The sequence below is a fragment of the Salvelinus fontinalis genome, chromosome 14 (assembly GCF_029448725.1).
Source record: "Salvelinus fontinalis isolate EN_2023a chromosome 14, ASM2944872v1, whole genome shotgun sequence".
NCBI lineage: Eukaryota > Metazoa > Chordata > Actinopteri > Salmoniformes > Salmonidae > Salvelinus > Salvelinus fontinalis.
This window is the reverse complement of record NC_074678.1, coordinates 42,031,833-42,047,542: the sequence shown is the minus strand read 5'-3', so window position 1 is coordinate 42,047,542 and position 15,710 is coordinate 42,031,833. Positions and strand designations below refer to the sequence as shown.

The 15,710-nt window shown below is 43.1% G+C and overlaps 1 protein-coding gene across 1 annotated transcript in view; it reads left to right on the top strand.

The window, feature by feature from the left end:
* Positions 1-15,710, top strand: part of LOC129810882 (serine/threonine-protein kinase STK11-like) — a 33,638-nt gene that overhangs the window by 12,726 nt on the left and 5,202 nt on the right. Inside the window, exon 9 of the mRNA XM_055861851.1 lies at positions 1,342-1,544. Within this exon, the coding sequence (XP_055717826.1) occupies positions 1,342-1,544 (203 nt within the window). The remainder of the gene's footprint in view (positions 1-1,341; positions 1,545-15,710) is intronic.

Sequence of the window (15,710 nt, the reverse complement as noted above, 5' to 3'; positions counted from 1 at the left end):
GTACAGGCTTCCTTCTTTTCACTCTGTCATTTAGGTTAGCATTCGTGAGTAACTATAATTTTGTTGATCCATCTTCAGTTTTCTCCTATCACAGCCATTAAACTCGGTAACTGTTTTAAAATCACCATTGGCCTCATGGTGAAATCCCTGAGTGGTTTCCTTCCTCTCCGGCAACTGAGTTAGGAAGGATGCCTGTATCTTTGTAGTGACTGGGCGTATTGATACCCCATCAAAAGTGTATTTAATAACTTCACCATGCTCAAAGGGATATTCAATGTCTGCTTTTAAAATGTTTACCCATCTACCAATCGGTGCCTTCCTTTGCGAGGCATTTATTTCTTTCACCTTTATTTAATCAGGTAGGCTAGTTGAGAACAAGTTCTCATTTACGAGCATTGGAAAACCTCCCTGGTCTTACTGGTTGAAATTCACTGTTCGACTGCGGGACCTTACAATTATCTGTATGTGTGGGGAAACAGAGATGTGGAAGTAATTCAAAAATCATGTTAAACACTATTATTGCACATGCAACTTATGTGACTTGTTAAGCAAAGTTTTACTCCTGAACCTGCCATAACAAAGGGGTAGAATACTTATTGACTTGAGACATTTCCACTTTTCATTTTTAATTAATTTGTAAAAATTCAAAAAAACATAATTCCACTTTGACATTATGGGGTTGTGTGTGAGGCCAGTAATTCACAATCTCAATTGAATACATTTTAAATTCCGGTTGTAACACATTTCTTGGGAGAAAGAAGTAAAGGGATGTTAACTTTCTAACGGCACTGTATTGTAATGTTTCCAAAAGCAAATCCTCTTGTTTAAAGGGATACTTCGGGATTTTGACAATGAGGTCCTTTATCTACTTCCCCTGAGTCAGATGCGTGAAGTTTGAAGGAAGTTGCTAACTAGCATTAGCGCAATGACTAGAAGGGGATAGCACAATGACTGGAAGTCTATGGGTAACACTATTTAGCATTGTCTTGTGAAACTACCTCTAACATACTGGACACAGAGATACACATTTTATCCACAAGTTAATCTGACTCTGGTTAAGTAGTATAAAGGGTCTAATTGCTAAAATCCCAAAGTATCCCTTTAAGCAAATAAGGTGTCACTGAGTTTTTTGCCTTGAGCATTATTAAGAACTGATTCTCAACTGACTCACCTGGCTAAATAAACGCAAAATTAGCTGCACAAATAAAGAATAAGCTTTATGGGTCCAAAATGAAAGGCATATGTCGCACCCAAAAATGAGGTAGGGGCCCAAAACAAAGATTGTATCTTATTTTAAGTTTCTGGAATTTTTATTCTGTAACCAATGTTCTGTGGTTTCAGCTGGGTGAGGAAGAAACACCCTGCAACGGAGCCTCTGGTGCCCATGCCCCCTAGTGCTGACCGGAGGGACGCGTGGCGTAGCATGACCGTACTGCCCTACCTGGAGCACCTGCACGGCTACGCCGACCAGGACGACGAGGATGACGACGAACTCTTCTACGGAGACGGAGAGATCATCTACTCTCAGGGTTTCACTATGACAGGTGAGAGATGGAGGGATAGAGATCGATGGAGAGGTGGAGCGATAGAGAAATGGAGAAGAATCTTTTGATTTCTGAACTTTACAGCTGGTAGGCAGATAAGGTACATGCAACATAAATACAGTGTTATTGTTACAACAGCGTTACGTAGGGGTTGGTGGAGTCTTCAAGTAAAGGTTCCCTGGACAATAGTGTCAACTGTGCATTACATCCATGAGAATATTAAACATCTATAGTTGAAGTCGGAAGTTTACATACACCTTAGCCAAATACATTTAAACTCAGTTTTTCACAATTCCTGACATTTAATCCTAGTATTTCAGCTTTTATTTCGTTCATTACATTCCCAGTGGGTCAGAAGTTTACATGCACTCAATTAGTTTTTGGTAGCGTTGCCTTTTAAATTGTTTAACTTGGGTCAAATGTTTCGGGTAGCCTTCCACAAGCTTCCCACAATAAGTTGGGTGAATTTCCTCTTGACAGAGCTAGTGTAACTGAGTCGGGTTTGTAAGCCCCCTTGCTCGCACACGCTTTTTCAGTTCTGCCCACACATTTTCTATAGGATGAGGTCAGGGCTTTGTGATGGCCACTCCAATACCATGACTTTGTTGTCCTTAAGCCATTTTGCCACAACTTTGGAACTATGCTTGGGGTCATTGTCCATTTGGAAGACCCATTTGCAACCAAGCTTTAACTTTCTGACTGATGTCTTGAGTTGTTGCTTCAATATATGCAAAAAATAATAATTCCTCATGATGCCATCTATGTTGTGAATGCACTAGTCCCTCCTGCAGCAAAGCACAACATGATGCTGCCACCCCCGTGCTTCATGGTTGGGATGATGTTCTTCGGCTTGCAAGCCTCTCCCTTTTTCCTCCAAACATAAGGATGGTCATTAAGGCCAAACAGCGGTATGACGGCTGTGTGGTCCCATGGTGTTTATACTTGCGTACTATTGTTTGTACAGATAAACGTGGTACCTTCAGGCGTTTGGAAATTGCTCCCAAGGATGAACCAGACTTGTGGAGGTCTACAATTTGTTTTCTGAGGTCTTGGCTGATTTCTTTTGATTTTCCCATGATGTCAAGCAAAGAGGCACTGAGTTTGAAGGTAGGCCTTGAAATACATCCACAGGTACACCTCCAATTGACACAAATGATATAAATTAGCCTATCAGAAGCTTCTAAAGCCATGACATAATTTTCTGGAATTTTCCAAGCTGTTTAAAGGCACAGTCAACTCAGTGTATGTAAACTTCTGACCCACTGTAATTGTGATACATTGAATTATAAGTGAAATAATCTGTCTATAAACAATTGTTGTAAAAATTACTGGTGTCATGCACAAAGTAGATGTCTTAACCGACTTGCCAAAACTATAGTTTATTAACAAGAAATTTGTGGAGTTGTTGAAAAACGAGTTTTAATGACTCCAACCTAAGTGTATGTAAACTTCGGACTTCAACTGTATGTGTTTGGCGGAAAAAAGCAGGAAATCGGTAGAATGGAATTAACATTAACGCCACATCAAACAGCCGTGTTGCGTTGGCCAGTGCTTTTTTCTGCTCACATCACTCTAGACATGCTATTCGTTTCCCAACATTTTTCACATGAAAGAATACAATTAATGAAGTCCCTCCAGCCCACCTCTACTTCCTTCCACTCTAATAATTCAAATTGCCTTTCATCTTATTATAACTATTAGATAGAAACCTTTTCCAGAATGCGTTATTAGATCAACCACTCAGAATGGAAGTGAACTACCTAACATGACAGATAAAATGTCGCCGGTAGAAATGGCAGCAGTTTTACAGGCGCCCAACCAATTGTGCTATTATGTGGGGGGGTTTTCGTGTTATTTTTAACTTATTTGTACATAATGTACACAATGCTTCTGCAAAAAATAGCTTCTGGATATCAGGACAGCAATCACTCACCTCGGATTAGACAACGTTTTTTTTCTTCAACAAGCAAGACGCACAGGACATTCTCCAAACACCCGACAGGGCCAACATCCCCGTTATTTGCAAGAGGAAGAAACGCAGGTACAGGGGACACAGAGCGGGATGCCTCGTGAGGACCCACAGAAGGCGAGTGGGAAAGCTGTCGTTACCTTCAATATTACTTGCCAACGTGCAATCATTGGACAATAAATTAGACGAGGTACGATCACGAATATCCTACCAACGGGATATCAAAAACTGTAATATCCTATGTTTCACGGAATCGTGGCTGAATGACGACATGGATATTCAGCTAGCGGGATATATACGCTGCCACCGGCAAGATAGAACAGCACACTCCGGTAAGACGAGGGTGGCGGTGCATATTTGTAAACATATTTGTAAATCTGAGGAAGTCTAGATTTTGCTCGCCTGAAGTAGAGTATATTGTGATAGATTGAAGGCCCCACTACTTGCCAAGAGAGTTTTCAGCTATACTTTTCGTGGCTGTTTATTTACCACCACAGACAGATGTCACTAAGACCGCACTCAGTCAGCTGTATAAGGAAATAAGCAAACAGGAAACCACTCACCCAGAGGCGGCGCTCCTAGTGGCCCAGAGACTTTAATCCAGGAAAACTTAAATCAGTTCTACCAAATTTCTATCAACATGTTAAATGTGCAACCAGAGGGAATAAAATTATACATCACCTGTACTCCACACACAGAGACGCGTACAAAGCCCTCCCTCACCCTCCATTTGGTAAATCCGACAACTCTATCCTCCTGATTCCTGCTTATAAGCAAAATTTAAAGCAGGAAGCACCAGTGACTCGGTCTATAAAAAAGTGGTCAGATGAAGCAGATGCTAAACTACAGGACTGTTTTGCTAGCACAGACTGGAACATGTTCTGGGTTTCTTCCGATGTCATTGAGGAGTACACCACATCAGTCACTGGCTTTATCAATAAGTGCATCGAGAACGTCGTCCCCACAGTGACTGTACGTACATACCCCAACCAGAAGCCATGGATTACAGGCAACATTCTCACTGAGCTGAAGGGCATAGCTCTAATTCTCACTGAAAGCAAGTCTAAGAAGCAGTCGGTCTGTTCTATGTGCACTATTTCTATGCTTCCCGTTTAAGTTTGTTTTTGCATCTTTTCCTTTCTGCTTTGTACACCAGCTGAAAATACATTGACTTTGGTTATGAAAAATATATATTCTCTACACTATACTTGCTTGTTTTGTCACAAACTGAAATTAGGCAAACTATTAGAATTTTTGCAACCAGGAAATTGCGGAGCGATTTCTGCGTAGGGAATCTTTTAATATTTGAAATGTTATCTGTATTCTTTAACCTCTACGGGATCGCCCCCCCCGTAGGACAGTTGAGCTAATGTGATTAACATGAGGTTGTAAGTTACAACAACAACAAAAATCCCAGGACATAGATCTATCTGATATGGGCAGAAAACTTATATTCTTTTTATTCTAACTGCACTGCCTTATTTACTGTAGCTATTATAGTGAAAGAATACCATGATATTGTTTGAGTAGAGTGCTCAATTATGAACTTGTATATGTATTAATAAACCAATTAGGCACATTCGGGTAGTCTTGATACAATATTTTGAACAGATATACAATGGTTCATTGGATCAGTCTAGAACTTTGCACATACACTGCTGCCATCTAGTGGCCAACATCTAAATTGCACCTGGGCTGGAATAATACATTATGTCCTTTCTCTTGCATTTCAAAGATGATGGTAAAAAAAACGCATGTTTTTCTTATTTGTATTATCTTTTACCAGATCTAATGTGTTATGTTCTCCTACATTAAAATTGAAAAAAAGGGTCAGATGGCAAAAGCTTTTGACAAATTATTTTGTAAAAGAAATGAGAATTGTGTTGTTAATGTCTGTTTTGAATTTCTTTTGAATTGGGAGTTAAATGCTACTTTATTTCAAATTCTGCTTCCGTTGGGGTGTGGACAATTTTTTTTTTTAATTCATGGGTTGAATTGAATTAAATTCTGAATTGACACTCACTCACTCACACACCATCCTCCAACTACCTCTCTCTGTGTCAGCCACCTTTGTTCTTGTCACAAATCCACAGACACACACAGGGGAGGAAGTGGCTTCTCTCCAGCCTGATCAGTAATTAGTCATCTCTGGGTAGACTAGATGGTAATGGGAGGTGATTGTCTGGGACTGACGAGCCACGCTCATATCTAAAAGAGACTGTGAATTTCCTTCTGTTCTGTCTCCATTTGGTTTTTCCTCGTCCTCCCGTTTCTCTTTCATAATTATCTGATGTAGCCAGACGCTTATCTAGTGCAGGAGAGGAGACCGTCGGGTCTGGTTGAGCCTAGGGAATGCTGCTGACATTGTGCACTGCACTACGACCTACTAAGGACCCACACCATGACACAAATGTCAATGTTTTGTGGGGTTTTTATGAAAAAAAAGTTGGAGTACTATGTATGTAAAGGGTGGAAAGCAGAAAGTCCAGGTAGCCGTTTGATTAACTGTTCAGCAGTCTTGGCTTTGGGGTAGAAGCCTTTTTGTACCAGACTTGGCGCTCCGGTTCCACTTGCTGTGCAGTAGCAGAGAGAACAGACTGACTTTGACAATTTTTAGGGCTTCCTCTGACACTGCCTCCTATAGAGATCCTGGATGGCAGGGAGTTTGGTCCCAGTGATGTACTGGGCCATACGCATTACCCTCTGTCGCACCTTGTGGTCGGATGCCGAGCAGTTGCCATACCAAGCGCCGATGCAGCCATTCAAGATGCTCTCAATGGTGCAGTTGTAGAACTTTTTGAGGATTTGAGGACCCATGACAAATCTTTTCAGCCTCCTGAGGGGGAAGAGGCATTGTCGTGCCCTCTTTATGACTGTGTTGGTGTGTTTGGACCATTATTGGTCGTTAGTGATGTGAACACGGAGGAACTTGAAGCTCTTGATCGTCTCCATTACTGTCCCGTCGATGTAAATTGGGGTGTGCTTTGCCCTTTGTTTCCTGTAGTCCACAATAAGCTCATTTTGTCTTGCTGGTGTTGAGGGAGAGGTTGTTGTTCTGGCATCACACTGCCAGGTCTCTGACCTCCCTGTAGGCTGTCTCATCGTCGTCAGTGATCAGTTCTACCCCCGTTGTTGTGTTAGCAAAGTTAAAGATGGTGTTGGAGTCATGTGCGTCCACACAGTCGTGGGTGAACAGGGAGTGCAGGAGGGGGCTAAACACACGCCCCTGAGGTTAGGTGATTGATTTGAGGGTCAGCGCGGCGAATGTGTTGTTGCCTAGCCTCAGCATCCTGTCAAATTCTAGTATCCAATTGCAGAGGGAATTGTTTAATCCGAGGGTCCTTATTAGTGAGCTTGGAGGGCACTATGGTGTTGAACGATGAGCTGTAGTCAATGAACAGCATTCACATGTAGGTGTTATTTTTGCCCAGGTGGGAATGGGCAGTGTGGCGTACCATAGAGATGGCGTCATCTGTGGATCTGTTGGGTCGGTATGCGAATTCGAGTGTGTCCAGGGTGTCTGGGATGATGGTGTTGATATGGGCCATGACCATCCTTTCAAAGCATTTCATGACTACAGATGGGATTGCTACGGGCGATTTTAGTAATTTAGACAGTGTTCTTGGGCACGGGGACTATGGTGGTCTGCTTGAAACATGTAGGTATTACAGACTAGGTCAAGGTTAGGTTGAAAATGTCAGTGAAGACACTTGCCAGTTGGTCAGCGCATGCTCAGAGTACACATCCTGGTAATCCGTCTGACCCTGCGGCCTTGTGAATGTTAACTTGTTTAAAGGACTCACACAGTCATCCGGAACAGCTGGTGCTCTCATGCATGGTTCAGTGTTGCTTGCCTCGAAGCAAGCATAGAAGGCGTTTAGCTCGTCTGGTAGGCTCGTGTCACTGGGAAGCTCGCGGCTCTGTTTTCCTTTGTAATCTGTGATAGTTTGCAAGCCCTGCCACATCTGACGAGTTTAGTAATCACTGTTTTGATGTCCAGAAGCTCTTTTCGGTCATATGAAACGATGGGAGATTTTATATATTGTTTTAACTCAACAAAAAAAGAAATGCCCCTTTTTCAGGACCCTGTCTTTTCAAAGATAATTCTTAAAATCCAAGTAACTTCACAGATCTTGTAAAGGGTTTAAACACTGCTTTCCATGCTTGTTCAATGAACCGTAAACAATTAATGAACATGCACCTGTGAAACGGTCGTTAAGACACTAACAGCTTACAGACGGTAGGCAATTAAGGTCACAGTTATGAAAACCTAGGATACTAGAGGCCTTTCTACTGGCTCTGAAAAACACCAAAAGAAAGATTCCCAGGGTCCCTGCTCATCTGCGTGAACGTGCCTTAGCAGGCATGACTGCAGATGGGGCCCAGGCAATAAATTGCAATGTCCGTAATGTGAGATGCTTAAGACAGCGCTACAGAAGGGACAGCTGATCGTGTAACAACACCTGCACAGGATCGGTACGCCCGAACAACACACCTGCGGGACAGGTACAGGATGGCAACAACAGCTGCCCGAGTTACACCGGGAACGCACAATCCCTCCATCCGTACTCAGACTGTCTGCAATGGGCTGAGAGAGGCTGGACTGAGGGCTTGTAAGCCTGTTGTAAGGCAGGTCCTCACCAGACATCACCGGCAACAATGTCGCTTATGGGCACAAGCCCACCGTCGCTGGACGAGACAGGACTGGCAAAAAGTGCTCTTCACTGACAAGTTGCGGTTTTGTCTCACCAGGGGTGATGGTCGGATTCGTGTTTATCGTCAAAGGAATGCGCGTTACACCGAGGCCTGTACTCTGGAGCGGGATCGGGTTGGAGGTGGAGGGTTCGTCATGGTCTGGGGCGGTGTGTCACAGCATCATCGGACTGAGCTTGTTGTCATTGCATGCAATCTCAATGCTGTCCGTTACAGGGGAGACATCCATCTCCCTCATGTGGTACCCTTCCTGCAGGCTCATCCTGACATGACCCTCCAGCATGACAATTCCACCAGCCATTTTGCTCGTTCTGTGCGTGATTTCCTGCAAGACAGGAATGTCAGTGTTCTGCCATGGCCAGTGAAGAGCCCGGATCGCCCGGATCCCAGCACGTCTGGGACCTGTTGGATTGGAGGGTGAGGGCTTGGGCCATTCCCCCTCAGACATGTCTGTGAACTTCCAGGTGCCTTGGTGGAAGAGTGGGGTAACATCACAGCAAGAACGGGCAAATCTGGTGCAGTCCATGAGGAGGAGATGCACTGCAGTACTTAATGCAGCTGGTGGCCACACCAAATACTGACTATTACTTTTGATTTTGAACCCCCCCCCCCCCCCCTTTGTTCAGGGACACATTCAATTTATGTTAGTCACATGTCTGTGTAACTTGTTCAGTTTATGCCTGTTGTTGAATCTTGTTATGTTCATACAAATATTTACACATGTTAAGTTTGCTGAAAATAAATGCAGTTGACAGTGAGGATTTATTTATTTTTTGCTGAGGTTTTTATATATATATATAATGGCGACAGAGGGGATGGCCGCCGTTTTATGGGCTCCTGACCAAGTGTGTTATTTTGTGTGTTTGTGCTGATCCTATTATATATATATATATAATAGGATCAGCACAAACACACAAAATAACACACTTGGTCAGGAGCCCATAAAACGGCGGCCATCCCCTCTGTCGCCATTATTTGATTAGATCAGGGCTCTCCATCCCTGTTCCTGGAGAGCAACCCCCTGCAGTTTTATTTTTGCTCCAACCCCTGTTTTAACTAACCTGATTCAGCTTGTCAACCAGGTAATTATTAGGTTCAGATGGGTAGATTAGGGTTTGAGCGAAGACCTACAGGATGGTAGCTCTTCAGGGACAGGGTTGGAGAACCCTGGATTAGATGATCATCCCAGATCTGTCCTCAGGAGGATATTGAATTGTCCCAGGTGTCATCTATACTGTTGAGTGAGTGAGTCCATCCGTCTCCCGGAAGAGCTGGTCAGTCTATCTGTAATTGCATCAGCCCAGTGAGTCTGTGGGCTGGCTGGCTGCTACTCTGGACCAGTGAGTCACTTTGCCCCGGCTGAGATTAGTGATTGGACAAGGTCATCGCTGAGAGGAGTCTGGAAGAGGAGGGAGCAGATGAAGTTGAGTACCTCATGCTCTGAGAATGTCCATGGACTTGGTTGTTGGGTTCTTTTCTACTGTCCTTAGTAGAACTCTTTTTCTCTCTGTCTGTAACTTGCTGTGATGTGCACATATTTATATGGAGTATTGATATTTATGTTTTGCATTGAGGACATTGGTTTAGCATTGGTAATTTCTCACATTTAACAGTTTGTCATAGTAATATAGTATAGCAGTAGCTAATGCCTGAAGGTAGACTTATATTGGCTGTCTTGTACAAATGTTGTAACACAAGGTGCTAGAAGCGCTCAAGTCCTCGCCTGCCTCTGCTAATTACTGCATGCTGTTGGTGTCATGGGTCCGGTTAGAGACACGGTATAGTCATTCTTGGCCCACTGTTAAAGCCCTAGGCACCGGCTTTGATGTAGGATACATTACACACTATATATTTCAATGCTATAGCAACTACGCGTTTCACTCCCTCAAAGCGACAGGGATCCAGTATTGAATTCATACAAAAAGCCCATCAGGCATATTATATCAAAAGATAAGATGGAAACAGTGAAGATTAGATTGTATGGCATCTAGGAATCTAATCTGAAATCGGATTGTTCCTGTGTCCCTGTAATCTTCTGATTTTGTTAACTGATAGCAGTACATTGGATAGATGCCATGATAAGCCATTTAATGACTCATTCTAGTATGGGTTAGTTTTGGGTTTTGGGTTAATGTTTTCCTTTCCCCTGTTGACTGCAGTGATTCGCCTACCTGAGTCATAATATAGAAGATTGGCCAAACTGCCTCCTCTCTTATAACCACTGTGAAGTTCAAAAACAAAATCAGCCATTCCTAGCCATTCTGTCTTCTTAGAGATAAGAAGGGATGGAAATTGTTTTCATTAGCTTTTTTATTATATTGGTTTTCAAGGAGATTACATAATTTATCTTTCCACAATAGACCTTTATGGGCTTGTTTGAACTGTGGTAATGTTTCCAATCGGTCCATACCCAATTACATGAGGACAGCATGCAGAGAGAGTATCCATCATTCTTTAAAAAAAAATCCTTTCAATTCACTATTTCCTGGCAGTCTTTTATTAAGTGATTTGTCTGCCGTGGCTTCTGGTGCATTGTGTGTTGCCAATTAAAGTTAAGTCAATTTAAACCGGAATCTTGTTTATGTTCTGGGTACATTTTATTCCGTACTCTCCTCTTCAAAGGGAAGCACAAATATATTATTTGTATTTTTGATTTGATTCACCACTGCTTCCTCTTGGGTGTCCTGTGGAGGATATTTTGTGAAATTATACCCACTACCCTTAAGAGTCCGATATAATATGCCAATATTGGCTTTTTACCTCTATATCGGTATCGGACGATATATCCACCGATAAGCAATATTTAATAAATAGGATGAAAAAAGGGAATCTTATGCTTATCTGAACACTTGTATTCATTCTCATGTTATTCATTTCACAATGTAAGAAATCAACATTTGAAGCATATTTATTGGACAGTTGCTGTTTTTGGATGTCAATTTATAAGAACTCAGTGTGGAAAACATACACTTTTTAATTTCTCCGACATAAAATACAATATCAGCAGATATGTCAGTATCGGTAAGTTTGTCCCCCCCAAAAAAGGTAAATGACCAAAAAAATGTTCCCCTCACTGTCATCGGAGTCTGTTGTGTTTGCTCTCTGTGCCATGCTGGAGCTGTTAAATTTGGAAAATAGGGCTTTAAAATAACAGGAATCACAGTGTGGCTTCGTAGGGCAATGTCTGTTGGGAGGCTGATTTGTGAGAAAGGTGAACAACCGTGTGAGTGTGTAGGGGAACAACGGTGTGATAGAAATGTTAATTAGAATTTGTATCTGTCATATAGTAGTAGTCTGTTTTTTTTCTTGCCCACTTCCTCCCCAGTCTGAGCCTCCTGTACTGCACACCACACACTCCTGTATTTTTTCTCTTTCTCTCTCTATTCCTCTTACGGTTGAAGCATTCTTAAGCAATTTAAGAACTCCTAAAGGATTTGTATGTGTGTAGGGATGCGTAGTACATGGTTGCTGCTCATTTAGGCCATAGAAACCACCCCAGCAGCACCCACTCATACTGTGCAACAATGCAACCCATTATAGAGGGAGCACAGCTTGACTGCATTAGAGAGGTGAGGTGTTTTAGAGAGGGAGGTGTATGTATGGCCTGGGGTGTATTTGACGTCAAACGTCCTAGTTTGTGACCCCGGCGTTAGCCTTGTGCTCATTTTGTACACACACACACACACACACACACACACACACACACACACACCCACCACGTATTTTAATGATTTCCGGAAACATAAACCCCCCCCCCCCTTCTCTCCGCTCGCCGGCTCCATGAGCAGCAGTTCAAAATCGCCGATTAGAGAGTAGCGAGTGTTTAAGTTGCCATGGCAACTAGGTGAGTCATCCTGCTGCAGTTCGTTAAGTCACTTGCACTGTATATCCCCCTCTTCCTCCGCCTCCTCTCTCTCTCCTCCCTCTCTCTCTGCTCTGACACTATGATTCTACCTGCTCTTTTGTCACCTTTGCTGTTGTCAGAAAGGGGGTGACAGGCACAGGTCTTCACAGGTTAGCCATTGTTGGAGTAAAGGAGAGGAGACGTGCTGTGAGGGGGAGGTTAATGAGGGCGAGCCCGGTGTCGCTGTGCTGCCTTTGATTACATATTTATGGCCCAGGCTAATCAGTAAGCCCAGTGTCGACAGCTTCACAGGGGGTTTAGAGGGAGAGCGAGGGCCCAGTCAGACTTCATTTAGCTGGTGTTCAATTACTGAGAGTGTCGGAAGCACTTTGATTTCTGATTGAACAAGTCTAATAATGTGCAGATGTCAATTGTGGTTAATTATGGTGATGATTGTCGTTATGACCGGGGTTTTAGTCATCTTTTGCCTGGTGAACCTGTGTGCCTAAATCAGGGTGACTTCATCACCCCATTCATGAAAGGTCATGATTAATGATTATTAATGTCATGTAGTTTGCTTTGAGAAAATTTAGTTTTCTTTTCCTTTTTCAACTTGCATGTTTTACTAAGCTGTTGCACACTTTATCTTGGTTCCTGAAGCAACATATCACTGAGAGATGTCATGTTCTGTGCTCTATAATGAAGCAAAACCAGTTCAGACAAGAAACTTGAGTGTTTGCATCATCTGAGATGGCACCAATCTGATTCAAACATTTCCTACCTTATGACAGTCTATTTAAGTTGACAAGTTCTGCACAAACATTCTAACTGAGCAATCTGGGGAGAAGGGCCTTGGTCAGGGAGGTGACCAAGAACCGAATGGTCACTCTGACAGAGCTCTAGAGTTCCTCTGTGGAGATGGGAGAACCTTCCAGAAGGACAACCATCTCTGCAGCACTCCACCAATCAGGCCTTTATTGTAGAGTGGCCAGACGAAACAAGATTCTCTGGTCTGTTGAAATCAAGATTGAACTATTTGGCCTGAATGCCAAGCATTACGTCTGGAGGAAACCTACATTAAAGCATGGTGGTGGCAGCATCATGCTGTGGGGGTGTTTTTCAGCAGTAGGGACTGGTATACCAGTCAGGATCGAGAGAAAGATGAACGAGCAAAGTACAGAGATCCTTGATGAAAACCTGCTCCAGAGTGCTCAGGACCTCAGACTGACACACCTTCCAACAGGACACCGACACTAAGCACACAGCCTAGACAATGCAGGAGTGGCTTTGGGACAAGTCTCTGAATGTCCTTGAGTGGCCCAGCCAGAGCCTGGACATGAACTCGATCGAACATCTCTGGAGAGACCTGAAAATAGCTGTGCAGCAACGCTCTCCAACCAACCTGACAGTGCTTGAGCGGATCTGCAGACAAGATTGGGAGGAACTCCCCAAATACCGGTGTGCTAAGCTTGTAGCGTCATACCCAAGAGACTCTAGGCTGTAGTCCTGCCAAAGTTGCATCAACAAAGTACTGAGTAAAGGGTCTGAATACTTGAATCACATGTAAATTTGATCTTTCTATGTATACATACAGTTGAGGTCGGAAGTTTACATACACTTAGGTTGGAGTCAATTAAACTCGTTTTTTCAACCTCTCCACCAATTTCTTGTTAACAAACTATAGTTTTGGCAGGTCGGTTAGGACACCTACTTTGTGCATGACACAAGTAATTCTTCCAAAAATTTGTTTACAGACAGATTGTTTCACTTATAATTCACTGTGTCACATTTCCAGTGGTTCAGAAGTTTACATACACTAAGTTGACTGTGCCTTTTAAACCTCTTGGAAAATTCCAGAAAATGATGCCATGGCTTTTCAAGGCTTTTTCTTCAAACTCAGTGCCTCTTTGCTTGACATCATGGGAAAATCAAAAGAAAAAAATTGTAGACCTTCACAAGTTTGGTTCATCCTTGGAGCAATTTCCAAAACGCCTGAAGGTACCACATTCATCTGTACAAACAATAGTACGCAAGTATAAACACCATGGGACCATGCAGCCGCCATACCGCTCAGGAAGGAGACGCGTTCTGTCTCCTAGAGATGAACGTACTTTGGTGCGAAAAGTGCAAATCAATCCCAGAACAACAGTAAAGGACCTTGTGAAGATGCTGGAGGAAACGGGTACAAAAGTATCTATATCCACAACCTGAAAGGCCGCTCAGCAAGGGAGAGGCCACTGCGCCAAAACCGCCATAAAAAAGCCAGACTATGGTTTGCAACTGCACATGGGGACAAAGATTGCACTTTTTGTAGAAATGTCCTCTGGTCTGTTTGGCCTTAATGACCATTGTTATGTTGGGAGGGAAATGGGTGAGGATTGTAAGCTGAAGAACACCATCCCAACTGTGAAGCACGGGGTGGCAGCACCATGTTGTGAGGGTGCTTTTTTGCAGGGGGGACTGGTGCACTTCACAAAATGGATGGCATCATGAGGAAGGAAAATTATGTGGATATATTGAAGATATGTCTCAACATCAACTGCGTGAATCAGGCCTTCAAGGTCGAATTTCTGCAAAGAGGCCACTACAAAAAGATACCAATAAGAAGAGACTTGCTTGCGCCAAGAAACACAAGCAATGGACAGCAGACCGGTGGAAATCTGTTATTTTGGTCTGATGAGTCCGAATTTGAGATTTTTGGTTCCAAACGTTGTCTTTGTGAGACGCAGAGTAGGTGAACGAATGATCTCTGCATGTGTGGTTCCCACCGTGAAGCACGGAGGAGGTGTGGGGGCGCTTTGCTGGTGACACACAGCATTCTGCAGCAATACGCATCCCTTCTGGTTTGCTCTTAGTGGGACTATCACTTGTACAAAATACAAAACCTAGGAGGCTCATGGTTCTCACCTGCTTCCATAGACTTACACAATAATTATGACAACTTCTGGAGAAATTATGCCAACCTATCAGAGCTCTTGCAGCATGAACTGCCATCCAATCAAAGGATCAGAGAATTCATCTAATACTGAAAGCATAAGCTACAGCTAGCTAGCACTGCAGTGTATAAAATGTGGTGAGTAGTTGACTCAAAGAGAGAGAAAGACAAGAGTTGAACAAATGTAATTCCTTACAAAATGAGGAAGCAAGAGGGAAATAGAGATGTCATTTATTTTTCAGTTTCGCTTAATGTTACTTAGCTAGCAAATGCAGCTAGGTAGTTTAGCCTACTGAAAGAACCCCTCTGTTTGAGCAGGGTGTATGTTAGCTAACTGGCTTTGACTTTCCAACACAATGTAAGCTTTTGGTATTAGAAATATATTGCCACGAGGCCCGCTGGTGTAACGGCTTACTGACTGTACACTAACGTTGATGTAGGCTGTGTAGTGGATCGGTTTGGAAAAAGATTTATGTATTTTTTGCCTGGTGACATACAGCTGATGTGTTGTCCACACATGAAGAGAAAAGGTGAGAGGAGAAGAGTGAATAGAACGTGGCTGCTATGATCAGGGGTGTAGGGGGTGTAGTCATCCACTGATTCTGTTGAAAAACGTTTCTTAAACGGAAGTTAACAAAACGGGATGAAAATGCCTGAATTTGTCCAATAGAAACTCGTTTGCAAGCTAGATGCAGGCAAGATTGT